Source organism: Saccopteryx leptura, chromosome 2 (genome assembly GCF_036850995.1).
Source record: "Saccopteryx leptura isolate mSacLep1 chromosome 2, mSacLep1_pri_phased_curated, whole genome shotgun sequence".
NCBI lineage: Eukaryota > Metazoa > Chordata > Mammalia > Chiroptera > Emballonuridae > Saccopteryx > Saccopteryx leptura.
Window position 1 is genome coordinate 221,680,334 of NC_089504.1, and position 27,829 is coordinate 221,708,162.

The 27,829-nt window shown below is 40.1% G+C and overlaps 1 protein-coding gene across 11 annotated transcripts in view; it reads right to left on the reverse strand.

Moving 5' to 3' along the window:
• TTC3 (tetratricopeptide repeat domain 3) overlaps positions 1 to 27,829 on the reverse strand; it is a 125,752-nt gene that overhangs the window by 88,855 nt on the left and 9,068 nt on the right. For 3 of the 11 annotated variants that reach the window (XM_066370217.1, XM_066370216.1, XM_066370212.1), the window contains exons 2-10: positions 22,293 to 22,447; positions 21,667 to 21,709; positions 21,199 to 21,349; positions 20,685 to 20,772; positions 14,473 to 14,526; positions 13,039 to 13,159; positions 10,921 to 11,006; positions 8,590 to 8,684; positions 7,458 to 7,520 (exon numbers count right to left, since the gene is read on the reverse strand). The exons of 3 other annotated variants lie outside the window; for them this stretch is intronic. In XM_066370217.1, the coding sequence (XP_066226314.1) occupies positions 7,458 to 7,520; positions 8,590 to 8,684; positions 10,921 to 11,006; positions 13,039 to 13,159; positions 14,473 to 14,526; positions 20,685 to 20,772; positions 21,199 to 21,349; positions 21,667 to 21,709; positions 22,293 to 22,436 (845 nt within the window). In that variant the 5' untranslated portion in view covers positions 22,437 to 22,447. Of the gene's footprint in view, positions 1 to 1,931; positions 2,069 to 3,401; positions 3,743 to 4,894; positions 5,438 to 7,457; positions 7,521 to 8,589; positions 8,685 to 10,920; positions 11,007 to 13,038; positions 13,160 to 14,472; positions 14,527 to 20,684; positions 20,773 to 21,198; positions 21,350 to 21,666; positions 21,710 to 22,292; positions 22,448 to 27,829 lie in introns of those variants that run through there. 5 more of the 11 variants (XM_066370213.1, XM_066370219.1, XM_066370221.1 and 2 more) reach the window with 5 other exon arrangements.

The window sequence follows — 27,829 nt, forward strand, 5'->3', positions numbered from 1 at the left end:
TGTCTCTCCCCCACCTTCCTCTCTGTCTAAAATCAAATAAAAAAATTTTAACCAGTTGAAATAGTTTTGTCATTTGTAGCTAAAACATCCTAATAAAATGGCACACCTTTTCTGCTCAACACCTCTCTCCCCAAGATACCTTTAACAGCCACCTATGCTAGCTGTCTCCATTTACTCTCTCATATTTCAACCCACTCCAATTCATCTTACTTCCCAAGCTTCCCACTAACACTTGCAAAATCAATGATATCCCCATTGCTAAATCTAAATTCCATTTGGCTTCTCAGGAGCAATGGGCACTGCTGGCCATATTTACCTCCATGAAACCACACTGACAGTTTTTCTGCTGCCTCTCTAGCCACCTCTTAAGTCTCCCGTGCAGGTTCATCCTTCCCCAACTGGCCACTACCTGTGTGCCTCAAGGCTCAGCCCTAGCCCCTCTCCTAGTCTCAGCTCAGCCTCTCTAGACCAGTGGGTCTTAAGCTTGACTACACATTGGTACTGCCTGAGCGGCTTCTAAAAGCCCAATGCCTAACTAATTAAATCAGAACCTGGGGTGAGGGGTTATTCCTTTAACACTTTTCTAATGTGCAGTCAAGAGGGAAAATCACTTCTGTAAGCAACTCACGCACAACTATAGCTCCATCTAGGTTAAGCTACCCAAACATCTATCTCTTGCCTAAGCCTCTCCTTTGAGTCCAAACCCACGTGAACTATCTGCACCACATTCCACTTGGATCTTTCAAGGGCACTTCAACTCAGTATGTCCAATAGTGAGGTCAAGTTTTACTTCCTATAAACTTCTCTTCCCATGACCCCAGTGCCAGGGAGAAGGCCTATCAACCCATGAATCTGAAGAAGACAGAAACCTCAGAATAGTTCCAAACACCAAACTATAAGCAACTTGATTTTCACTCCAAAATATGTCAAATCCTTCCATTTCTCCATTCCCACTGATATTATTTCCTCCTGGCCACCATGTCCCTGGCCTAGAGCACCCCAACAGCCTCCTAACCCACATCCACGCTGCATCCCCACCACACACTTTCCTACTACAGCCAGACTGACCTCTTTAAGGAACTAATCATGCCATCTCCTGTTTAAAATCCTTTTCTCTTAAAGGCTGACACCTTGAAAATAGCCTACAAGACCCTTCTTGGTCTAGCTTCTGATCACTTCTCCCTTCCTTCTCTGTATTCAGGCTACCTGGTAATCTATTATTCCCAAGAGTACACCAAGCTCCCACCATGGCCTTCACATTGCTGGCCCACTGTCTAGCACACAGGAACTATATCTGTTTTTCCTCACTTCTGGACCTATTTATAAACAGAACCCCAATTTTATCTATCAAATGCTTATTATATTATAGTTTGTATTATAATATGCAATATTGTAATACGATCTTAATATATAATTGTTATAATTATAATCACATATATCACAGTATTTATATATGTATATAAACACTAACATATTCTCACATTAATTAGCATGTGACCACACTGTACTACTAAAGCAAAGGGGGCATGCTAGGCTGCATGGTGCAAATGCCACTGCAGCCAGGATCTGTGGAACAGGTAACTTTGCAGCAGCAGGACCCTGCACAGAATGTCCAGGAGGACAGGAAAACTCACAAGACTGCGTGAGCTAGTACCGAGAGCCGAACAGGCTAGTAAACAGAGTGGAAGCTTAGATGCTCCAATTGATTACCTCTCACAGGAAGTGTTATTTCTCCAGTCCTGGCACCTACTTCCTCATAAATATTCTACATTTTGCCCTAAAATGTTAGCAGAGAACTTATTTCCCATTCCTCAGACTTCTACTTTGATCTGCTAAATTATCCTCTCCCCATCCCTAACTTTTCCCAGAGGGGTAGTAATCACATGTGGCTTAGCCTCTTCTTTTTCTCAAGTTCACAAGGTCCCTATTACCTGGTTCTGTCTGCCGCCATGGGTGAAGCTCCCTGGCTATCAGACTTCAGGCCCAGTTCTCCAACAACTCTTTCAGTAATGGAAGTCAGATTGGATCACCATGTGTCTTCAGCTTCCATTTCTTAAATGATTCTAAACTTGTGAGGGAAAGAAAATGCTACTGACTCTCTCAAACCATAATATATTAAGTCGGTAAGAATTTTGCAAGCCATAAAGGGTTGTTACTTTCCACCCTTAATATAAACCATCACTTTCAGGGCCTGACCAGACCAGACCAACAAAGAAATAACAGTACAACTCCCCAAGGTTCTAGCTCTTACAATGCAACAAAAGCAGGATTCAGATGTAATAATGGTTGATCGCTGCCAAATGTGCACTGACTACTACCAATGGCTGAATAAACACATTTGAAATTAAAAGGATGTATCTGGGCCTGACTAGAGATGGTACAGTGGATAGAGTGTCGGCCTGGGATGCTGAGGTCCCAGGTTTGAAACTCCGAGGTTGCCAGCTTGAGCGCAGGCTCGCCAGCTTGAACATGGGGTTGACAGCTTGAAGCTCAAGGTCATTAGATTGAGTCCAAGGTCACTGGCTTGAGAAAAGGGTCACTGGTTCAGCTTGAGCCCATTGGTCAAGGCACATTCAAGAAGCAATCAATGAACAGGTAAGGAGCCGCAACTAAGAGTTGATGCTTCTCATCTCTCTCCCTTTCTGTCTCCCTCTCTCTCTCTCTCTCAAAAAAAAAAAAACGTATCTGGAATTAAAATGATAGATGCTCCTCATCCAAGTAGAAGAAATTTGTCATTTATCCTACAGATATAGTTGTACCTAAGTAGAGAGTATAAAAAGATAATCATCAGAGCTATACATAATTTTTTAACTGGAAGAAATCTATATTTTAATAAGACATATATAATCCATTGAATAAAGGACTATGCAACCATGAATAAGAACAAGGGTAGATCTTTATATACATCGATATGGAACAAGCTTCAAGATTTAAACATAAAAAAGCAAGATGTACAACAGTGTGTATATGTTCCTACCCATGTTAAAAAAACATACATAATTTACACTGAACCAAACAAAAGCACCTATATTGACATAAAAATAGCAACTTCATTTGGTTCAACTTAATAAGTGTTTGCATGGGCATAAAATATTAGAAGAGCTGAAGAGAGGAATCAGATCTGAGTTTGGCAAGAGTTTTCAGTTTATCCTTTTGTACTCTTTTTCCAATCAGCTTTTGTTAACTGCTTTCTAAAAAGTGGGTGCACTACAAAGGAAGAATGGAAAAACAAATGTTTTCTTCAAAAGCAAATTCAGCAGCTTGTAAGTGAAAATAAAGAGACGACACAGGTAAAAGAGCAGAGTGAGAAATAATTCACCAAACCAACACACTCACACTAAAGCTCCCCACATACGAATTTTTCAGAATCTCACAGAACACAGAACCAAGTTGATTTATACCTCTGGTCTTGGGAGGAACTCAGATGGGGGAGTATGTCATTTAAATGTTATCTGCCCATTATCAATCACAAGTTGGGATCTAACAGAAGGGAATATTAATAATGGGTAATTAAATACCAAAAGTTCAAAGTAAATACCAAGTTTAAACATTCCATAATTTTCCGAAGTAAATTCAAAAACATCCAAGGCTAAGCTTTCCCTTTCTCCAATCACATTTCCCCTTAGTTTATCACATCCCACCAAAGAATTTGATTTTTTTCACATCTGATTCCCACAAGAATGGATTAAACAGTAAGTAGGCAAAGCCTAATCTTAAAACTTGTGTAACTATTATAAATATGGAAGCTACAGATATGCCTAATTCCTTTTTCTAGATTTTCCTCCATACTGAAAATTTCTAATTACTTCAGTTACAACTACCATTCTAAAATACCTTTAAGTATCAAACTGTATTTGAAAAGTGAACTTCAAAAGACCAGACTAAAAGGGGTTCTAAGATCACATTACACAACCCTCAGGCTGCAGGATTAGTAGGAACAAGCTGTGACAGGAAACGGCCTATTTCCACTTGCCCCTCCCTCACTCCAACCCCATTCCCTGCATTCCCAAGTGCACCGTCCATAACCTGGAGGCGTGATAAGGGTTCTTCTGTCTGGCTCCTGGCCTCACTACTATATATTCACCCAAAGGTGGTCTGATTTACAAACTGTGCCACTATCTGGTATTTAAAACCACCACGACCACCACCACCTTGACCATTTCTGAATGAAGCATTTCCCCACACCTCCCTCACCCCCAGCTCCCTATCACTGGTCTTCCTTATATTTTTCTCCTTTAAAGATTATTTTTTTACTTGTTTCATCCCTGATGTTCAGTGATCACCATTTTTGTTTTTCTTTTTTCATCTTATCATGTGAATTTTTAATTATACTGTTTTGCTTTTTATCAAATATCTCAAGTACACATAAAAGTACAAAGGACAACATTAAAACAATGAACACCCACGTACCAGCAAGATCTTAACATTTTCTCATACTTGCTTCAGATCTTTTGGCAGAAGTCTGTTGTGGTAGACACTCACTGTGCACCACTCTTCTTTCTCCAGCTCTGTTCCCTCCTCCTGTCCCTATGCAGAGACAGCCACTCCCCGGTGTTTAAAGTACCCATGCATTTAAAACATTTTTAATGCATTCTAATTATGAAGTTGTATATCATTTTGCATGTTTTTAAACATTATATAAACAGCATCAGACCATATAAATCAAACTGCAACTTGCATTTTCACTCAACATTGCATTCATTTTAACAACTGCGTAAGATTCCATTGTATGAATATACCATGTACATAAGAGATTCACCCACTCCCTACTGATGGACGTTTAGGTTGTTTCCATTCTTTACTCTTACAAACAATGCAACAGTGGAGCCTGCACATCTCTTCTTGGCTGCACTTCGGAGCGTTTGGCAGGGCTGCAGGGGACACACATCTTCACCTGGCCAAACTGCTCTCCAACGTCATGGCACCAAGTTACACTTTCTCCAGACGGTATAAAGTTTCCTCTGTTCCACATCCTCTCAAACACTTGGTACAATGAGTTAGTAAAATTTTTGCCAATCTGATGGGTATGAAGAGAGACTCACAGTTTTAATCTGCATGTCCTGCAAAGATAACCAACCATGTTTATCGACTATTTGACCATTAATTATTTTCACCTTTCCAGATTGCCCTTTGATTCTATCACCACAATTCTGTGGTGATTAACAGACTTGATGTCCAGGCTGCATGGGTTCAAATTCTGGCTTCCTCACACACACCTAGTGTCTGACACTTTGCTCATACTCCGCAGGCCCCTCACTTAAAGACAGCAGCACCTCCCTCATGGGACTGTGAGGATCGTGTGAGGTAAAATGTGTAAAGTGCTCAGAACAGCGCCACAGGCAGACGGCTTTACCCCCATCTGTCCCTGGAGCTGCTCAGCCAGTTTCCCATGACTGACCCACCAACCCTCAGAAGTGAGAGCTTCAAAACAACTCAACCTCAGTACCTCAGCCAAAAGACACGTGTCTTCCTATGTCAATGGTACTTCTGGCAGCGTGTTTTCTTCTGAAGTAATATGGCCTACTTTCTTGAGGGAGTTATATGCACTGTGAACTCACAAAACATGCCTATGTTACTGAGCAAGTCATATAAGCAATGTGAGAGAAGGTGGGAAACACCAGCAAAGCCAGTGTGGCATGCGGCTGCTGAAAGAGGCATTTGATACACTCTGTGACTGCCCGAGAAGGAGGTGCTGCTAGCCTGCTCCTAGAGAAAGCCGCAACGGTGCTGGCCCACACGCTAGGCCGAGGGAAAGGAGGCAGGAACATGGAGGCACAGCCTTCGACCTTTACCTCACCAGACCACCTGGCTTTCGAATGTCTACTCTGATGCACCTCCTTTGCAGTGTTTTAGGAGGATCCTCCTTGAGCATCTAGCATTCAACCCCCAAGAAAGGGCAGAGACACCTGGCCTGCCTCTCGGCTTTCGAATGTCCTCTCTGCAGTGATGACCTCCTGCCCACTCAGGTTTCAGCTTAGGCACATCAATTTTCACAGGCTAGCCAAGGTGCCAACCTATTCATGTTGAAAGCATACAGATTCACTTTCCAACAGCATAGGATATTTGCAATTCTGGACCTAGCCAGTGGCAACAGCCTAAGACACATGCAGGTCATTCCTCGCCAGACAGTTGAGGACAGTGGTTTAACCTTGGCTTATCCACGGCTTACGCCATCTAAAAGCTGCATAACATAATGCAGTGATATTCTCCAAGGTGACTGGATTATTGGTGATTTTTACTTTCTTCTTTTTAAACTCTTGTATTTTCCAAATTTTCTACTATGAGAATGTTTTCTGTTTATGATAAAAGAAAAACATAATATATGTTATTTTTAAAAGCTACACACTCAGAATATACCATCCTCCCCACACCCCCCTCCCACATCCCAACATAAGCACTTCTACTGAAAAACAACTGACATTGATGCTGTTTTCATGAGAAAACCTCACAGAAACCGTGAAACTGGGGAGAGCACTTTCAGGGAGTTTCTTCAATGAACAGGGTATGGCTGAGGTTCTTCTCTCAACTCCATCACTCAATCTGCATCACTTGTAAGCCACATAAGAAGTTTCTTCCAGAACTAAACACCAGGAAAACACTGCCTTATCTGAGCAACTTGTGTCCTCTTTCCTCATGGCCAAAAAGAATTAATGTAACTTGTCAAATTTTCTCTTTTTACTTGACCTTTCTGTTGAAAAGTCAGACGCAACTATGGATTATAATTAATATGTAAGCAGGACCTTATGCCTACACTGCTAGAAGATCCGAGGCTCTAACCTGGGTTTTTAGTTTGACTTGTTTTTAATATTCTTCTACTGAGTGGATGCATTCTTGAAGCCCCTCGAAATCCTTACAGGTAGGCAGGACATGATTAAATGGAACAGTGTACCTGCTCGATATCAATCCTTATAATTTATGTCCTAAGGTTTTTAAATTGAGGGACAACAAAAGCATGGTGTAGTGTCAACAATCTTTCTCAATAAATAAAACCTCAGTTCAACATCAGGAACTAAGAAATAATTACAAATACACTTCTTCATGAAATATATAATAAAGCAAAAGGAGGTAATGTATCATAGTTTTGATGAACACAGACTTTGACACTGTCAGAAAAGGTCTATGCTCAAATCCTGGCATCACTACTTACTAATAGCATGAGTTTGTTCAAAGGTAAATGTGGAGAATAACATCACCTCTTATTAAGGATGTTGTGAGAATTAACATTTGCAAAGTACTTAAAATAACGCACAACATATGCTATCCAATCAATCCGAATAACTACTTCTCTCATTGTTTTTAATATCTATAAAGCTCACAAAGCCCTCTTTTAACATTTAACTATTTCTGCCAAAATAACTATTAAAGGATTTCTTTGAACACCTGCAAAACAGAAGTATTTCTCAAACATGGGTATTTAGCAAAACAGTTCATTAACTGGGGTACTCTTATCAACTTACCTGAACTGTCCAGTGCGAAGAAAACAAAGAGCTCGGTTACCATAAAGAAGGTAATTTTCAGGACTTTAAAAAAATAAAGTTTAGTCAGTAAAGCAAAAACATATGAAACAAACAAAAACCAAAAACTTTATATCTGTGTGAAAGAGCACAAAGAAGACAAGATCTGCAGTCCTAACTGGCTAAGTCCTGACTCCTTGACTTCCTGAGTGACTGCTCAAATCACCCTAAACTTCCCCGTATTAGAAATCAAGATTTCCACTTTTTCTGTCTAGCTCATTGTGAGCTGTTCTGAGGATCAAATGAGACACATTAGAAAGCTGGTGCAAGTACACTGTAATTGTAGAGGACAGAATTACATATGTAAGTCAGGGCTGTACCATGCTGACAAAGAACTCAGAAGTCTGTAAATTATAATGGTGATTTAACTAATAGCTTCCCTTGCCCTCTGTAGTCTTATCTGACTATGTGTGGTGGAACTCACTTTCCTTTTCCTCCTCCCCTCCTCCCCCTGCCTCCAGAAGATCTGAGCAAGCAGCAGCCTTTCCAGTGTGCCCTGCCATCTTGATTCAAAGTAGAAAAGAGAGGATCTGTCCACAGTGCACCCTCCCAAGGCTGCAAGAGTATGAGGTGGCCCAGCTAAGATGTCACAGAAATCAAGTGAGGCATACTTGCAGAATGCCATGAAGTTCACTAGCAGCGTAGACAAAATGAGGTGGAGAGAATGCATGCATTCTCTCAACAATTCCAACTATTATCTTTCAAAAGTTCCCTCTTAAAAAGCAAAAAATCCCTGAATGGGTGACTTCCTAAGTATCATTAACTAACCCCTTCTGATCAGTTAATAATTTTAAAGAAATCAGTTGAAGGCAAAAGAAAGAACATATGAGTCTATATAAACAGACTGAAAGAAAATGGAAGCAGGCAGAACCAAATTCACAATTTTGCCTTACTTGCTTGAGTTACACTATTATGATTAGGTACATGTATGTAGAGCATCTCTAATGCTCCTAATATCTATGAGCAAGAAACTCTATTCTGCATAGCAAGTTGAAGATATTCTCTGTTCCTCATCTTTTATTTCTAACCTGATCTGCCACATAAAAAGAATTTCATTGTTCTGTTTAGCTCTTACCTAAATTCAATGGCTCTGCTGTAATAGATAAGAGCTACATCAAATCTTTCTTTGGAAAACTCTTCATTTCCTCTCATTCTCATTCGTTCTCCTTGCTGAGAAACCAAGGTAAAAGAAGACCCATCAATTAACTGCAAAGACAATCAAGAAGCCCCATATCCAGGAAAAATAGACCTGGTGTCTATCTTTAATAATCAGAAATAACCTGGGGAATTATTTATGCAGAAAATGACAATGCACTACTCAATATTTTGGTACGTATATTTAAAGAAACCTGTCTCCAATGACTTAGTTAAAGAAATATTAAAAAGTAAACAAACCCATCACAGTATAGGCAATGGCTAACAACCAGTCCCCTGTGCACAGTGCTTGGCAGGCCCATGTTTGGATATACACCCAGTAAGCCTACCGTACGGCAGGGTAAAAAACAGACACAAGGCACAATTTTAATTTTAGGTTAAAAACATGATATTGTTCAATAAACCTGAATGCTTACAAAACAACATATAAATCAGTAAAGTTAGGGTGAGGTAGAAGAGGGTAAAAGGGGATAAATGGTAATGAAAGGAGACTCAGAGTGGTGAACACACAATACAGTGTACAGATGAAGTATTATAAAACTGTACCCTTGAAACCTAGTTAATTTTATTAAAGTCACCCCAATAAATTCAAAAAGGGGGGAAAATAAAAATAAATAAAAAGTACAAATATATATAAACAATGCTGATTAGATTAACTACCTGAATAAAGAGGCAGAAAGTTTGCAAGAACGAGCTCAAAAGGAAATCAAAGATGCTCCCGATATAACTAAAATTTTTTACCTCACTCAAATTAAAAAAAAACAAAAACAAATTAATAACTAAAACTGGATCATGTCAATGGCTCTAGAGAATTAACTAGAACTTTAAATACTGTCCTGTTTGTTTGTTTTTTAAAGCGAGAGGAGGGGAGACAGTGAGGCAGACTCCCACATGTGCGCCAATTGGGATACACCCAGCAACTCCTGTTTGAAGCCAATGCTTGACTCAACCAAGCTATTAATAGCACCTGAGGCTGAAACATTTGGAACAACAGAGCTATCCTCAGAACTCAGGGCCAATTCTCAAACCGAGCCACTGGCTGCAGGAGGAGAAAAGGGAGAGAAGTGGGAGAGGGAGAGAAGTGGGAGAGGGAGAGGAAGAGAAGCAGGAATCAAACCTGGGACATCAATACGCCAGGTTGATGCTCTCTACCACTGAACAAACTGCCCTTTCCTAAGTCTTTTTTAAAAACTTTAGTAAAAATCATCTTTCTTGTGAGTGAATTGTATGGCATGTACACTATATCTCAATAAAGTTGTTACTAAAGAAAATTGTATTTACTAACAAAAAGCCTTTAAACAAAAGAAAATAAATTTCAATTTTCTTATTTACTCTTTTAAAATGTGGAACATTAGAGCCTGACCAATGGTGGCACAGTGGATAAGGCATCGATCTGGAACACTTAGGTTGCCAGTTCGAACCCCCAAGGTTGCCAGCTCTGAGCACAGGGTCACTGGCAAAAAAAAAGCCCAAGGTGCCCTGGCCGGTTGGCTCAGCGGTAGAGCGTCGGCCTAGCGTGCGGAGGACCCGGGTTCGATTCCCGGCCAGGGCACACAGGAGAAGCGCCCATTTGCTTCTCCACCCCTCCGCCGCGCTTTCCTCTCTGTCTCTCTCTTCCCCTCCCGCAGCCGAGGCTCCATTGGAGCAAAGATGGCCCGGGCGCTGGGCATGGCTCTGTGGCCTCTGCCTCAGGCGCTAGAGTGGCTCTGGTCGCAATATGGCGACGCCCAGGATGGGCAGAGCATCGCCCCCTGGGGGGCAGAGCACCGCCCCTGGTGGGCGTGCCGGGTGGATCCCGGTCGGGCGCATGCGGGAGTCTGTCTGACTGTCTCTCCCTGTTTCCAGCTTCAGAAAAATGGAAAAAAAAAAAAAAAAAAAGCCCAAGGTTGCTGGCCTGAGCAAGTGGACACTGTCAGGGCCCAGGACATGGCATGTAGGAAAAGCTGAAGGTACAACTAAAGTGAAAGTTGATGCTTCTCACCCTCTCTCCCCCTTTCTGTCTCACACTCTCTCCCTCTCTCTCTCTCAAAAAAAAAGGGTAATACTAGAAAAAGCTGGTCAAGATGCCATTTTCTTTTTTCAAAAAAATAAGTATTCCAATCAAAATTTATTAAAATTTCCCTCAAACATGTTATTGAATTTTATAGTAGCTCCTAATATGTTGTCAGATAGCAGTTGTACTGGACTTTCTCTGTTTATAAAAGTTCTAACAAGCAAATCTTAAAATATATAAGTAAATATTTATTCTCACCTCTATACACCCCGCACAACTTAGCCTTTTAAATTCTTCGAAGATATTGCAGTTTTCTGTTACAGCTTTAGTTATGTAATACTTGTCTATATTTTATTTTTAGGAGAAAACAAGAGAACATTTGTTTTAAAAAAATGGTATTAGTTTGATTCTTAGGTTAGGTGAATTCATAAAATTCATTACTTTATCATACTTTCTTAATAACATGTTTTGTGTAATCTTTTGCATATAACAAATAATATATTTAAAAATAACTGTTAACATTAGATTCATTGATTGCTATGAATCTATTCAGTTTTATTTCTAGCATTAAAAAAAACCACTTGCTTATTATTGTATTACACTAGTTCTAACTGTAGTTACAACAAATGCTCTATCATAACATGTTCCAAATGCACTTCATAACTACTCAAGTCACTTCAACAAATATATTTGGGCACCTATGGTGTACCTGGCATAATATTCAATAAAAGTATGGGAAAAAAATCCTGTAAAACCACTTTCTCAGAAATATTTAATATAACAAATGAACATTTTAAATGTATTAATTCAATGCTTGACTCTCATGAATGAAATGTTAAAATGAGACTTTATTTGAAACGCTTTTCTTATATAAATTTAATAAGCGAATTAAACTGCTATAGGTAATAATCAAAATTTACATGAAAAGTTTACCAGACCTCATTTTCTGTATTTGAAGCTATTCTATAATAAGATTTTTAAAGTGGTAAACAGTGATACGTACTTTTATTGCAACAAAAATGTAGTTACACCTCTAGACAAACACATATATTCCAATGGCAAAAAGGAGTACCAAAAATTAAGATTCAAGAAAGGATATGTGTAGGTCACCAAATAAAGAAACACTAAGGGACAAAGTAAGATTACAGAATGAAAACCTGGGCTTTAAGATCAAAAAGACCTGACTTCTCATCCAGGTTTTACTGCTTACTAGACTGAAGAAATAAAAACTTAACATCTCAAAGTCTTAGTTTGCTCATTTCTAAAATAGGGATAACAACAGCTACCTTGCAGAATTATTATAAAGAAGAGAGAACAGAGACAGAGTCAAAAGCAAGCTAACATGAGTGCCCAACACTTGATACTGGTCTTCTACTTCTACCATGAAAACTAGCCTATAGTAAAGGCCTCCAAAACAGGGAGCCACCTTCAGACACCTCAGTCAGTGTCTAATAAAGCTATCGGAAGAACTTGTATTCTTGTTTAAGCTTAATTTCTCTCTATAACATTTAGACCAATAGTACAAAATTCACCCTCTTCTCACTGGAGATGGCAAATTCTTTTCATTATCTACTAAAGAGCCAAATATTCCCTGTTTTTATAACTATACTATAAAAACATTGCTAACATTCAAATGCTTTAGGAAAAAGTGTTCCACAAAGTATATATACAAGGCAGTTTCATCATACATAAGAATAATAGATTCATCAAGGAAATGAAAATTATAACCTTAGCTCTATACTTCTTTCTCTTACTTGTAAGAATACATAGGCCCCAGTTGTGATCTCTTTCTTTGGGTATTATATATAATAATTTACGACATCTGTTTGGTAAAGTCTTTTTTTCTGTGAGACGGGGGGAGATAGGGAGACAGACTCCCCCATGTGCTCTGACTGGGATTCACCCAGCAGCCTGTCTGGGACTGATGCTTGAATCAACCGAGCTATTTTTTTAGTGCCTGAGGGTGACGTGCTCAAATCAACCAAGATATCCTTGGGATCCAGGGCCAACTCTCAAAGCAACCAAGCCACTGGTTGTGACAAAGAAAGAGGGAGAGAAGAGGGAGAGAGAAGCAGATGGTCACTTCTCTAGTGTGGCCTGACCAGGAATCAAACATGGGACATCCACATGCCAAGCTGATGCAAGCCAGCCAGGGCCCGGTGAAGTTTTAAAAAATACATCAGAAATCATTAGGAGAGAAAATACAGAATAAAACTAACTACAAGGCTGAACTTCTCTTATGTAGGCTTTTCTCTTATTCAAAAAAACCCCATTTTTTTAAATCCTAAGATAAACAAGAAATCATAACTATACACTCCATTTCCCCAAATAATAGCTTTAAAAACTGAGTCAACTAATAATTTAATGTATACTTACATTCAGTAAAGAAAATACTTAGCATAGGCCAACAATTGTCAACTGCTCCTAATTTAGGTAGAATTGTTACATCACCTGTGTATTTCACCCAATTCAAAGCTTCTTCCATTGCCAATATTTTCTGTTTCAAAAAGAGGGATGCAGAATGTGATTTCAGTATTAATTCTAAATTCACAGAGGGGATGATTAATTTGTCTTATATAGTATTTCAGATTCTTATACAAAACTTGTAACCTCCTATCTTCTAACTCTAGCATAGAACCTAGAATAACTGTACCCCAACATACAAGTTAACAGATGCCTGGACTCACATATGTTACATCTTATTGTTTTATTTTTTGTGACAGAGACAGAGAGAGGGACAGATAGGGATAGACAGACAGAAAGGAAGAGAGATGAGAAGCATCAATTCTTCATTGCGGCACCTTAGTTGTTCATTGATTGCTTTCTCATATGTGTCTTGACGGGGGGGGGGGGGGGGGGGGGGCTACAGTAGAGGAAATGACCTGTTGCTCAAGCCAGAAACCTTGGGCTCAAGCCAGAGACCCCTTGCTCAAGCTGGATGAGCCTGTGCTCAAGATGGCAACCTCAGGGTTTCGAACCTGGGTCCTCTGAGTCCCAGTCTGACGTTCTATCCAATGTGCCACCACCTGGTCAGGCACTTATGTTACATCTTTAGGCAACCTTGGGCTACTGTCAGAGCTCAAGATGCTTCTGCAGTGATTACAAACCTGACAGTTGAGGTCTACAACCCAGCCAGAGGCAGCCCTGAGTAGCTGAAGAGTGCAGTAATACAGATAAACATGGTCCCTTAAATCTCATCTAATCTAGGACTTCCGTCCTTACCTCAAGGTTAAAAGTATAGGTTAAGGTTCACCAAAGGGAGTATGTCTTTCAGATGCTCTGGCAAAGGGAAGAACAGGAGATAAACAAGAGGAAAGCGTGGCTGAGCAAACGAGCACTCAGTGCAATGGCTCTCACAGGACTGGCACTGGTGCTTCTAGTGTCCGAACTGACTTCAGAAATAAAGTACGGTAGTGTAGTTATCAATGCTAATGTCAGGCTTAAGGGAACAAGTCTGTGTTACCAACAGCATTAAAAATTGGTTTATCATGGTATGGGAAGATTTTCTAGTAATTATACAGCAAAACATGCTCACACCAGGGACCTAATAATTTCATTTGGGAGCACATATGCCAGGTAAATAATCTAAAAGAGAAAAAGGAATCAACTTGTAAAAGGGGCTCAAAGTTATACTAGGTATATGGAAGAGAAAAGTGAAAATAAAGAGAGTGCTTCAGCAAAATACAGAAATCAATACTACCAAACAATACACATTAAACACTGACATGTGGACCCGGCACAGGCAATGAGCAGTGAGGTCACCGCTATTTACTCACAGTGGTTGTGCTGGTTCCTGTGCTTAACACTTACATTTTCTATTTTATAACCAATTCTCAGTAAGCCTCCAATAAAGAATGAATCATTCTGCAAAAAATAAAAAGTAGAAAACACTTTATTTTCAAAATAAAGTACAAAATCAAAAGTACAAAACTATAGTCAGTTAATTATTGTACTTCCCCATGTATTAGACGCACAGTTGTTTTTTTGAAAAATTTGGGGTCTAAAAACTGGGTACATCTCACATAGTGGTTGTAGATTTTTTCATTGCTTTTTCGCGCTTGTTTTTCGCTCATTGTTGAAGACAGTGATTCATCATCAGACACAGATGAGGACAAGTTAATGGATGGGAGGTTTTTTTTGTTTTTTGGGGGGTTTTTTTTGCATTTTTCTGAAGCTGGAAACGGGGAGAGACAGTCAGACAGACTCCCGCATGCGCCCGACCGGGATCCACCCGGCACGCCCACCATGGGGCAACGCTCTGCCCACCAGGGGGCGATGCTCTGCCCATCCTGGGCATCGCCATGTTGCGACCAGAGCCACTCTAGCACCTGGGGCAGAGGCCACAGAGCCATCCCCAGCGCCCGGGCCATCTTTGCTCCGATGGAGCCTTGGCTGCGGGAGGGGAAGAGAGAGACAGAGAGGAAGGTGCGGCGGAGGGGTGGAGAAGCAAATGGGCGCTTCTCCTGTGTGCCCTGGCCGGGAATCGAACCCGGGTTCTCCGCACGCTAGGCCGACGCTCTACCGCTGAGCCAACCGGCCAGGGCTAATGGATGGGAGTTTTGACAGTGATGAGTTGTATGAATTTTATGATGAATAAAAGTTAATAGGCCCTGGCCGGTTGGCTCAGTAGTAGAGTGTCGGCCTGGCATGCAGGAGTCCCGGGTTCGATTCCCGGCCAGGGCACACAGGAGAGGCGCCCATCTGCTTCTCCACCCCTCCCCCTCTCCTTCCTCTCTGTCTCTCTCTTCCCCTCCTGCAGCCAAGGCTCCACTGGAGCAAAGGGGCCCGGGCGCTGAGGATGGCTCCATGGCCTCTGCCTCAGGTGCTAGAATGGCTCTGGTCGCAACAGAGCAACACCCCAGATGGGCAAAGCATCACCCCCTGGTGGGCATGCCGGGTGGATCCCCGTCGGGCGCATACGGGAGTCTGTCTGACTGCCTCCCCATTTCCAACTTCAGAAAAATACAAAAAAAAAAAAGTTAATAACTTTATGTAATACTTTTTTTTTAATTTCAGGCCCCAAAATTAAGGTGCATCTTATACATGGGGAAATATAGTATACTTGCTTTTCCTGTGCACAAAAAAATCCTACATTTTAGGAATATATATATATACCTAGTAGTAGTACACTCCCCACAAGTACTTTCATGCTTATTTAACCTCTTAAGAAATTCTAAAACAAAAATTCAGAAATACAGTAAGTCTCTGAGTTACAAATATCCCACTCACATACAACTTGTATTTATAAACAGAGAGCCATAAGGGCTATTGGTAATCAGCTGTAGTTAGACATCAGTGAAAATGAGATCAAGTTACTCGATTCCCATGGCAAAGAACTACCAGTGAAGACCTTATGGAACTAGAATAGCAGACGGTAGCATTTAGGGAAAAAAACAGGGACCTAGAAACTTCAGAACCAAAATTGTTTTCTACAAAAAAGCTGATGCTTTTTATCTCGTCAAAGCAAGAATGCCTGTTACAGGAGCAAGATCTTGATACAGAGAAGTTCACAAAGTTTACCATACAGTTACTGAAGGCCCGACATGCTACAGGGCCATTTATGATGAGAAAAAGAAAAGCTCTGTACAAACCTCCCTGCATGTCTACTTTGAGAAACTGACTCCAGCAGCAGAATCAAACCCTGACTCTCTAACACTAGCCCCATCCTCTCTAACAAGTCAGTCCATCAGCTTCTCCATCATCCAAAACTGTTTAGATTGTATTTGAAACTGTTTAAGTATTTATACACACAGAAAGTAAAAATAAATACTATGTTAAGATAAACATCTAAGTTGCATTTAATAGGTAAATGTACCTGATACAATTTACATACAAATTAAACTTAAGAACAAACCTACAGAACCTATCATATTTGTAACCTGGGGAATGCCTGTAGACTCGGCCAAGTAGCTCAGTAGGTTATAGTATCATCCCAATATGCCAAGGTTGTGGGTTCAATCCCCGGTCAGGGCACATACAAGAATCAAACAATGAATGCATAAATAAGTGGAATAACAAATCAATGTGTCTTTCTTTTCTTTTCTTCTTTCTTTCTCTCTTCCTTCCTCTAAATAACAATAAATACATTTTTAAAAATTAAATAATTCAGAAATAGTTTTATATAGGGTCATTTTTTTTTTTTTTAGAAATTAAATTTAATGAGGTGACATTAAATAAATTGGTAAGAATACATAGGTTTGGGCACTGGCTGGTTTGCTCAGTGGTAGTGTCGGCACAGCATGCGATGTCCTAGGTTCAATTCCCAGTCCGGGCACACAGGGTAAGTGACCATTTGCTTCTCTACCCCTCCCATTTTCCCTCTCTCTCTCTCTTCTCCTCCCAAAGACATGGCTCTATTGGTTCAAGCACATCAGCACTGGGCACTAAGGCTAAGGATGGCTCTGTGAAGCCTCCGCCTCAGGTACTAAAAATAGCTCAGTTGCGAGCATGGCCCCAGATGGGCAGAACATTGGCCCCAGACGGGGGTTGCCAGGTGGATTCCAGTCAGGGTGCATGCAGGAGTCTATCTTCCCTCCTCTCACTTGGAAAAAAGAAGGGGGGGGGGAGTAACACATAGGTTTCAGGTAAACATCTCTATAGCATTTGAACTGTTGATTGCATTGTGTGGCAATCACCCAAAGTCAAATCATTTTCGATCACCATATATTTGTCCCTCTTTACTCCCTCACCCCCAGCTCCCCCGGTAACCACTTCATTTTTGTCTATGTCCATGAGTCTCATCTTTATAGCCCACCTATGTGTGAAATCATATAGTTCTTAGCTTTTGCTGATTTACTCAGTCACTTAATATAATGTTCTCAAGGTCTGTCCATGTTGTTGTAAATGGCAATAAATCATCATTTCTTATGGCTGAGTAGTAGTCCATTCTATATATGTGCCACATCTTCTTTATCCAATCCTCTATCAAGGGACACTTTGGTTGTTACCATGTCTTGGTCACCATAAATAACGCTGTGATGAACACGGGGTGCATGTGTCTTTGCACACCACTGTTTCAAGTTTTTTCAGGAAGAAACCAATATAGGGAATGCTGGGTCATATGGTAGCTCTATTTTTAATATTTTGAAAAACTGCCACACTCTTTTATAATGGCTGTAACAGTTTACATTCCCACTAGCAGTGAATGAGGGTTCCTTTTTCTCCACAGCCTCTCCAACACTTGTAATAATTACCTGTCTTGTTGATAACAGCAAATCTAACAGGTGTGAGGTAGTACCTCACTGCTGTTTTGATAGCACTTCTAGCAAAGATGAGCATCTTTTCATGTATCTTTTCTGTTTGTAAGTCTTCATTAGAGAAGTGTCTGTTCAGGTCCTCTCCCCATTTAAAAAAAATATATTTATTGATTTTAGAGAGAGGAGGGGGAGAGAGAGAGAGAGAAAGAGAGAGAGAGTGAAGAGCAGGAAGCATCAACTTGTAGTAGCTGTTTCTTGTATGTGCCTTGACCGGGCAAGCCCAGGGTTTTGAACCAACAATTTCAGCGTTCCGGGTTGACGCTCTATGCACTGCGCCATCACAAGCTCAGGTCCCATTTTTTAACTGGATTGTTTGTTGTTGAGCTATGTGAATTCTTTATATATTTTAGATATTAACTGCTAATCAGAGCTGTTGTTTGTGAATATCAGCTCCCATTTGGTTGGCTGCCTTTTTGTTTTGTTGTCAGTTTCTTTTGCTGTGAAGAAGCTTTTTAGTTTAATATAGTCCCATTCATTTATTTTTTGCCTTTACTTTCCTTGCCTTTGGAGTCAAATTCATAAATTGTTCTTTATGGCCAAGGTCCATAAGTTTGGTACCTAGGTTTTCTTTTATATAATTGATTGTTTCAGATCTTATATTTAGGTCTTTGATCAACTTGGAATTAATTTTTGTGCAAGGGGACAAACTGTAGTCAAGTTTCATTCTTTAGTGTGTGGCTTTCCAATTTTCCCAGCACCATTTATTGAAGAGGCTTCCTTTTCCCCATTGTGTGTTTTAGGCTCCTTTGTCAAAGGTTATTTGTCTATATATATGTGGTTTGATTTCTGGGCTCTCGATTCTGTTCCATTGGTCTGTGTGTCTCTTTTTGTGCCAATACCATGATGTTTTGATTATTGTGGCTCTGTAGTATAATTTGAAGTCAGGTAGTGAGATACTTTCAACTTAATCTTACACTGGGTTCTAAAGATAAAATGATTTAGTGTAACTTCTAGAAGTATGAATTTTTAATTTAATTATACCTAGGTTTTTTAACAGAAATGCATTGGCTGGCCCTGGCTGGTTAGCTCAGTTCATTAAGAGTGTCATCCTGAAAGGGACAAGGTAGTGGGTTTGATCCCTGGTCAGGGCACACATGAGAAGCAACCAAAGAATGCACAACTGAGTGAAACAACAGATGAGTGCTTCCTTTCCTCCTCCCCTCTTTCCTTTCCTCTCTCTGTCTCTCTAAAAATCAATAAAAATTAAGCCCTGACCACATAGCTCGGTTGGCTGGAGCACAAAGATTGCTGGTTCGATTCTCCAGTTAGAGCACATACAGGAACAGCTCAATGTTCCTCTCTCTCTATCTCACTGCCTCTCTCTCTCTCTCAACAACAACAAAGGAAGCATTGGCTGATATAAGTTACTGCAAAAAATCATCGCAGAAAACAAACATCAAATCCCTTTTCTAATTTTAAGTTTGTAATCAGAATAATGCCAAGAAAAACACCTGGCTCCATAATCAACTGAAATAAAAATCAAATGACTCTCAATGAAAAGCCACCCTCAGTGCAGTTCAAGAATATCTCCTTAAATACAACACTAGAAAGCCTGGCGGTCATACGAAATGACCGCTGTTCTAGATATTATAAATTGTAATTAAAATGATTTGTGCGAAGGTGTCTGCTAATTCAAACTGAATTACCCAGGGCAGGCGGCGAGGACGCCCCTTTGCTTAGTGCCCCATGGGGTTTCCCCCTTCTACTTGCTTAATTGCTTAAAGTAGAGTGCAATGAAGGAAACCACTGCTGTATTTTCTAGGAGGCATTCTTAAAAGAAATTACATTAAGACGTAGTTTTTATGTAAAACAGATGATTGCCAATGCAAACAAATGTTCACCTTCCCCGACACACTCAATTTGCGTTCAGCCTTAAATTGTTTCAAAAGCAGATGATTGCCGGCCCTGGCCGGTTGGCTCAGAGGTAGAGCGTCGGCCTGGCGTGCGGGGGACCCGGGTTCGATTCCCAGCCAGGGCACTTTCCTCTCTGTCTCTCTCTTCCCCTCCCGCAGCCAAGGCTCCATTGGAGCAAAGATGGCCCGGGCGCTGGGGATGGCTCTTTGGCCTCTGCCCCAGGCGCTAGAGTGGCTCTGGTCGCGGCAGAGCATCGCCCCCTGGTGGGCAGAGCGTCGCCCCTGGTGGGCGTGCTGGGTGGATCCCGGTCGGGTGCATGCGGGAGTCTGTCTGACTGTCTCTCCCCGTTTCCAGCTTCAGAAAAAAAAAAAAAAAAAAAAGCAGATGATTGCCAATGCAAACAAATGTTCACCTTCCCCCTGACCCATTCAATTTGCGTTCAGCCGCAGCAACTTCACCCCATTGGCTAGTACAGTTACGCAAGCAACCAATAAGCTATCAGCGACAAACAGACACTTAAACCGCATATAATAAAGATGACAAAGATTATCCCAAGGAAACAATACTTGTTGTGGTAGTGTTGACAATGTCATGGTTTTATGTTACAAGATAGAACCTCTCACTTTTGGAACCTGTGACAAAGGTTTCTGTGAACCAGGAGCACACTTTCATTTGTGACAAATTTCAGTTTCTATCCTTCAACAACAGGGAGCAGTCCTGTCTCAACAAGTTATGCCAGAACCACGAGAACAGCTACCCACCCAATCTCTTAAATATAAGCCCCAACTCATGGACAGCAAAATAATCTCGGGTTAACCAAAACTAAAACCTGTCAACATGGGCCTGACACCATATAAGCACTTACATATATTCTTTAAATAGAGGAGGAAAAAACCATGTTCTACCACTTACCGCAACTTTCCTTGCCAAATCCACAATATCTTCCATTAACTCAAGATGTTGTAATTTCTTCAAACTTATCTCAGAAGCATGAGAACTGCTTAAAGACAAATTTTTTTTAAAAATGACTCGATTCTCATACATAATTCATTAAATCTTACACTTAACTGCATATTATACTTCTAAGTTCTCTATTTCTTCACTGGGTAAAAATAAGTTGTTTATTAAGTGGATAAAATACCATATATTTTCCTCTTTTGTATACAATGTTGATATTTATAAACATTGATTTTTCCTTACTCAGTTTCAAATTTATCATCTAATGCTCTTAAGAATTTCATTCATTATATATGTTACTATGATTATTCATATCCAAATTCCTCGTATTAACTTCTACTCTATTAAACAAGAATAAAACTGAATAGTGTACTAACATGAGATACAGCCTTCCACTGTGCTTGGCACTCCTCGGTACTGGGCAATGCTCTTACCACTGTTCATACAAAATGAGTAACATAGAACTTACGTGGCCTCCATACAGGGATATAACCGTGACAGTATAGAATTGTGGTGATGTTGAAACAGAAGTGGCCAGAAGATGTGTATTTTAATGGCATCACAGTAATCTTGTAGGACAGAAATTGGTTTACTACACCATATACTGCAGATGTCGAATTCTTAATTTAAAAAAAAAATTCAATTAGTATTTTGTGCCTCATTTTGGAATGAATCAACAGTGTTAATATGGAAAAAGCAAAAAATGGTTATAGAAAGGTAAAAAATAAATGGATAAAATATTTTAACTTGTTAGATGTTAAGAATATTTAAGTATTAGCTAAAACTCTATTTTAACAAAGAAAAAGTTTTGGTTTCTAATGAAAAAGAATAGTACGAAAAAATTTTAAGAGCTTTATAAGTCTGGTATGTTGACGTGAAAGGATGAACTTCCCTTGTCTCTTTGCACAAATTATAGTTAAAATATCAGCGTACTCACCTAAGTTTCTCTCACTTTTGGCATAATCTTTGTATCGCCTACCCTACAAAAAAAAACCCACAACACTTTTGATTTGTGTCTGGTAAGATGCAAAATACAATTCCTGATTTTTAATGTAAGAATTATTAGTACTAAACTAAAGACTTTCAGTGGACATTTATTTCTACACTTTAAACACAGAGAGCATCTTCAGCCTACCCTAGGCTTTTCCCTGGTGTTTCCCGAGAGCTGCCCTAACCTCAGGCAGAAACTCCCTCCATGTCGCTCCCTCTCTGCCCCCACACACATACTTGTTGCTGAGATGCTGCATTACTGTCCCTTCTGACATCATCTCTTCAACAGCATGTATACTTCCCTGTGAAACTCATGTAGAACAAAAATCCTATACTCAGATAGCTCTCAATCAAAACTCTTTTAAAAGATAAATCTCAAAAATTCTCATCACAAGAGAAAAAACAATTATAACTACATGTGGTGATAGATGTTAACTAAACTTAGTGGTTACTTCACATATATTGAATCACGCTGCACACCTAAAAACCATGTGTTATGTCAATTATAACTCAAGTTTTAAAAACCTTTAAGAAGACACAATGTTAAAAACAAAAGATAACTAATCTGCTTACCACTCCATCACAGTAAAGTTGAGTCACACGAATATAATCATTGGACATAAATTCAGGAGCAAAAACACAATCGTCCACCCAAGGGGAATCTTCTAACCAGGCATAATCTGCGACAGTGAAATCTTCCAGGGTAAAATCATCCATGGTGCACCATCCTAAAGAAACAACACAAACCCAGATCAGTGATTAAATCACTCAAGATACGAAGTAGCAGCTTTCCTGGCTTCTATGACATTTTAGAAAAACACTTGGAATTTATGCCCCAAGGAAATAACTTGAATAAGAACCCTGAGCTCTCTGAAAGATTCTTGTTCTCATTCCACAATTCTTTCCCCCTGATTCCCTTCCAGTATCAGTTTAATCTATTTCTTCTTTACCTTGAATTCAAGTTGTCACCATCTCTACTCTAAATTTGTCCATATATACATCCCCTTTAAATGGAGGATAATTAAGGGCATCTTAGATATCTTTGCATATGCCTAGCACATGGCAAGCCCTGAAATAAGTGTTTGCTGAATGAACAAGACATTTTTCCCACTGCTGTCCTTTCATGCCATCTGCTTTTATGGCATCCTGTGAAATATGTTATTTAACCCACACAAGCTGCTACATTCTCAACCTCCTAGCCGGAACTAAATCCTGGCTCCACAGAGAAAACAGTTTCCTATGAGCTGCTCATATTCCCCTACTCATCCCTCAGTGTTTATGTCTCCGGCAAAGGGCTTAGTTAGCCAAAATGTTACAAGGTGAGTCTGCTAATCTCTTAATTCTCCACAGCTGTATCCAGACCTTCCCCTTCTTCCTAACAACGGCTGCTCCAACACTCTCACAACTACAACCAACAGCACTACTAGACAGCAAAGGTGGGCAAAACCCCTCACATTATCAAAACCCACGTTTTTAAAATAAATATTTCAACGGGGGGAAAAGGGACTTAGCGCTGGAGTTCAAACTAAGGTTTTTCCCCTGAAAAAAGTTAAATAATAAAGACATATAGCTACCAAAGAAAAGCTACACAACTTAAATATCACTGAAAAATGTAGCATTTTATTACTTCTAACTCTTGCCCACGTAATGGCTTTTTTTCCCTATCATCATCAGCACTAACACCATTTTTTATACCTTTTGCTTCACCACTGTTATCTCACTATTGTTAGGACAAATCAACTTTCTCTTTTCTAAATGAGACCACCATCAGTTCCTGAAACAAATCTGTTTCTTTATTTAATCCTTCTTTTGATGTCCAATTTGCTGTATGAAAACCTCACAAGACCAGGAGTGAAGAACAGTAACAATCTTCCTAGCAAACTCTGAGCCACTTGTCACATGTCCTTCCAAGTGTTTCACATGCATCATCTCAATCCTCACAGCAAGTCTTCTCAGGTTTAAGTACCATCATCTCCACTGCACAGAGGACAAACATTCTTGGTAAAATTACATCTTTTGTTCAAGGTCACCAAGCTAAGAAGGATCCAAAACCAGGTCTTCCAACTCCATAGTCCCTCCTCTCAATCACTATAGTTCACTATGTCTAGTCCTCAGCATCTAGTTACCTCTTGGTTGATGTCATGTTTAAGAACACTGACAACTAGATAAGAGTGTTGCCCTGTCCTTCAGATTCTATCATCATCCCGGACACATCAGGGCCCATGCAGACGACCCCTTCAAGACCCTCGCCTTGCAGCTGCTAACTATCTTCTCAACTAAAATGAACTTCACTGCCCACAAAGGCCACACCTTAGAGCACTGCCCAGGTCTAACTGTTTTTTTAAATCTAAATCTGATTAGCTCCTCTGACCACAAGCCAGAATCTTCATAGCTCAAGTCTCCCCTACCTCCTACCGCAGGCATTCTTCAACCTCATTGAGAACCTTTCTTCCCTTTTCTCCCATTCAAATCTTCCATTCTTGTTTACTGTGTTTCCTATGATTGTGGCGTTTCCACTTTCAATAAGGTCATTAGTGACGTTATACAACAGAGTGATTGTACATATAATGTCTGGAATCTGACCGGTTCTAGATGAACAATATTTCCAGAGTTTAGAATTTAAATCCAAAAGTGAACAATGACTGGGGAAAAAATAAAAAGACATTTTAGCACCCAAAATATAGCACATAATATGGGACATGTGCTACCCTGGGAAATATGTAACTCGTTTTAAACTTGTTTGTCTTACAAATGTTTTTTATTTGTAAATACAAAAAGAACCAAGAGCTGTCTATCAGAGCCCACACATCACTGTCATGGCATCAATTACAATGCAATTAATGTGCTCACATTCAGCTGACTGAGCCACTGTGACATAACAGCCTGGCAGGTCTCACCAATACTTCATCCTACACCAACTATACTATAATTACAACATTGGTGTAATTTCTATTTTTCATTTTGTTTTAACCAGAGGCTATGTGGCATAGGGGGCAAGAGCATGGACTCTGGACCACACTGCATGGGCTTGAATCCTGGCTCTCCCATTTCCTGAGTGTCTTGTCTTAGGCAACTTACTAACCTCTCTGTGCTTCAGTTTCCTCACATATCAAATGAAGACAGCAGTACGACCTACCTGATTAATCAGTTAACATGTTTAAAGTGCTTAGACTAGTATATGGTAGACAGGAACTACTATCTATCAACTATCATTAATATTAGATGAATAATTTTAAAAATCCATTGTTTGGATGTTTCTAGCTAAATGGTCTACCTTAATTGCTAAGTCCAAAAAGCACTTTTCAGCTTACAACTTACTTGACGCTGGTGACCACTTCCTCCTTTCCAGAACTCTTCACTTGGACTCCAGAGACCATCTTCTGGTTCTCCTCCTATTCTTCTGGCTGTGCTTCCTCAGTTTCCATGGGCTCTTCTTCTCCATCCCCCGCCACCCAATGTCAACTCTCTTTTCACGCTTACTCTCTCCTTGAGTGATCTTATCCACCACACCCAGGGCTTAAAACAGTACTTTCTGAACTTCCACCATTTGCATAGCTTCACCAGGATTTTTTGCATTTCCACATATCACATGTATTTTTATTTATTTGATATTTCTCTTCTTTTGGTTTCACTTGGCCTAAGTGATAACGTCCGCATTGTCATAGGTTTGATGTACAACAGTACGCCTTTTATACACATTACATTCCTAACTATTCAAAAAATTGTGTTTATCTATAAACTACTTTCGATTATCTCATACTACACTATAGCACACATGGCTAAAATGTCCAAATGCTCAAGACTCTCAAATCTCTCCACACTGTGTTGCAGCTCATGATTTGTAGAATCTGTCAACTGCTACTGGATTTAATGAAGATGTCCCACAAGCCTCTCAGATTCATTAAATTCAAAACCAAACTTATCTTTTTCCTCAATAACAAAGGAAACCAACTTCTTTCCTCTTTCTGTATATCATCAGTTAATCGCTCTACATGCCACCTGCTTACCCAAACCAGAAACCAGGGGGCCAATTTAAACTTCCCAGTTTCCTTCAACATTTCTACCCAACTGACCATAAAGTCTTGTCATTTAACAAGTAATCTCCTTACTGGTGACTTGCCCTCAATCTTGACATATTCTAAAACTCTGACCATAACATTTTATTGTTTAAAATCATTCAACAGCTTCTCTTTATCTTCAGAATCGAGTCCAAACTCCCCACTATACCACAGAAAGTCTCCTGTAATCCTGTTCTTGGCTTTTGTCTCCAGTCACTCCATGACACCTAACTTACAAGCCAATCAATCATAATCAACTGTCTGCATTCCTAAACAAACCTTATTCATGCAACCAATGCCTACCAGTTCTTAATACTAGATTCCACAAAGCATTTTCTGATCTTCTATCTACCACCAAGTTTATTTCTGTACTTCTTCTTTGTAAGTCCAGATCACCCTGCCCATATCTCTGGACAGCAGTCTTCACATTACTTAGTCATCATGTGTTTATCTGTGTAGGTTCACTATGGGTCCAAAGGATACCCTGTGCCCTACTCCTTTGATTCCCTAGCTCAGTATTTCCCAAACTGTTTATTCACATTCCCTGAAGTAGAAAATTTTGCCAAATCCACTTGCCATCTGTACCGTTACTTAATATTTGTCTTAAGAATAACTCAACTCTTAACTTAGATATAAACTTGTTTTACAAGAAAATTCGGTGTCACCATGAAATCTTACATTTGGTAGGAAAGAATGTTTTTCTAATACAAACTAAAATATACTAATAAAATCAAACATTAAAACGGTTTCTAATCCTATCAGTTATGATGAACTAATAGGGGCTCTATCACTGCAAATAGAAAAAAAGGTGGGCCCTAAATATAAAAAATGTTTAATTTTGCTGAGTTCCTAGAAATAGGGAACATTCAAAGCCACCCTTTCCCTGCAAAAGCAACAAACTTCTTGCTAGAACTAAACCTGGCAGTCAAGAGCTACACGTAGTAATGCCAAGAGCAGTAGCTGGGTCAGGACACTGAGCCCTGGACCAGAAACAAAAGAGGGAACTAAAAAGTTGTCGGTGAAAACTCCTTGATTTCAGACAAAACTGATACAAATTCTATCAGAAGGAAAGCATCCCCCAGTCAGATGCTCGAGACTCCCAGAAACAGACCAGATAGGAGTTCATAATCTAAAATCATCAGTCACAGGAGGTGACAATCCACCAGGAAGAGATATAACAGAAAAAACAAGCAATAAATTTAGACCCCTAAGTGCATCAGACATTGGAATTGCCAGATAGTCTACAGAATACCCATGGATTAAAAAAACTGAACAAGCAACATTAGACTGTAAAAATGACTGGGTATCTCTTAAAAAGAACTAAGTTAAACTTTAAGAAATTTAAAATATCGTTGTTAAAAAGTAAAAGAAGCCCTGGCCGGTTGGCTCAGCGGTAGAGCGTCGGCCTAGCGTGCGGAGGACCCGGGTTCGATTCCCGGCCAGGGCACACAGGAGAAGCGCCCATTTGCTTCTCCACCCCTCCGCCGCACTTTCCTCTCTGTCTCTCTCTTCCCCTCCCGCAGCCGGGGCTCCATTGGAGTGGAGATGGCCTGGGCGCTGGGGATGGCTCCTTGGCCTCTGCCCCAGGCGCTGGAGTGGCTCTGGTCGCAATATGGCAACGCCCAGGATGGGCAGAGCGTCGCCCCCTGGTGGGCAGAGCGTCGCCCCATGGTGGGCGTGCCGGGTGGATCCCGGTCGGGCGCATGCGGGAGTCTGTCTGACTGTCTCTCCCCGTTTCCAGCTTCAGAAAAATGAAAAAAAAAAAAAAAAAAAAAAAAAAAAAGTAAAAGAAAAAAATGGATGGGTTAAAGAGATTAGGCACAGCTAAAGGAAAAAAAATTAATCAGCAGGATGTGCCAGATGAAATTATCCAGCATTGTGAATTCTAGTAAAGACACAAGGAAATAAAAATATGAAAGAAGTGATTTGCAAGTAGTCTAATATATGTATATCCAATTAAATTTCCAGGAAAGAACATGTAAAATTAAAGAGACAATGTTTAAAGAACACAGGACTCACAATCTTCAATACCTCGTTAAAGACAAAATTCAG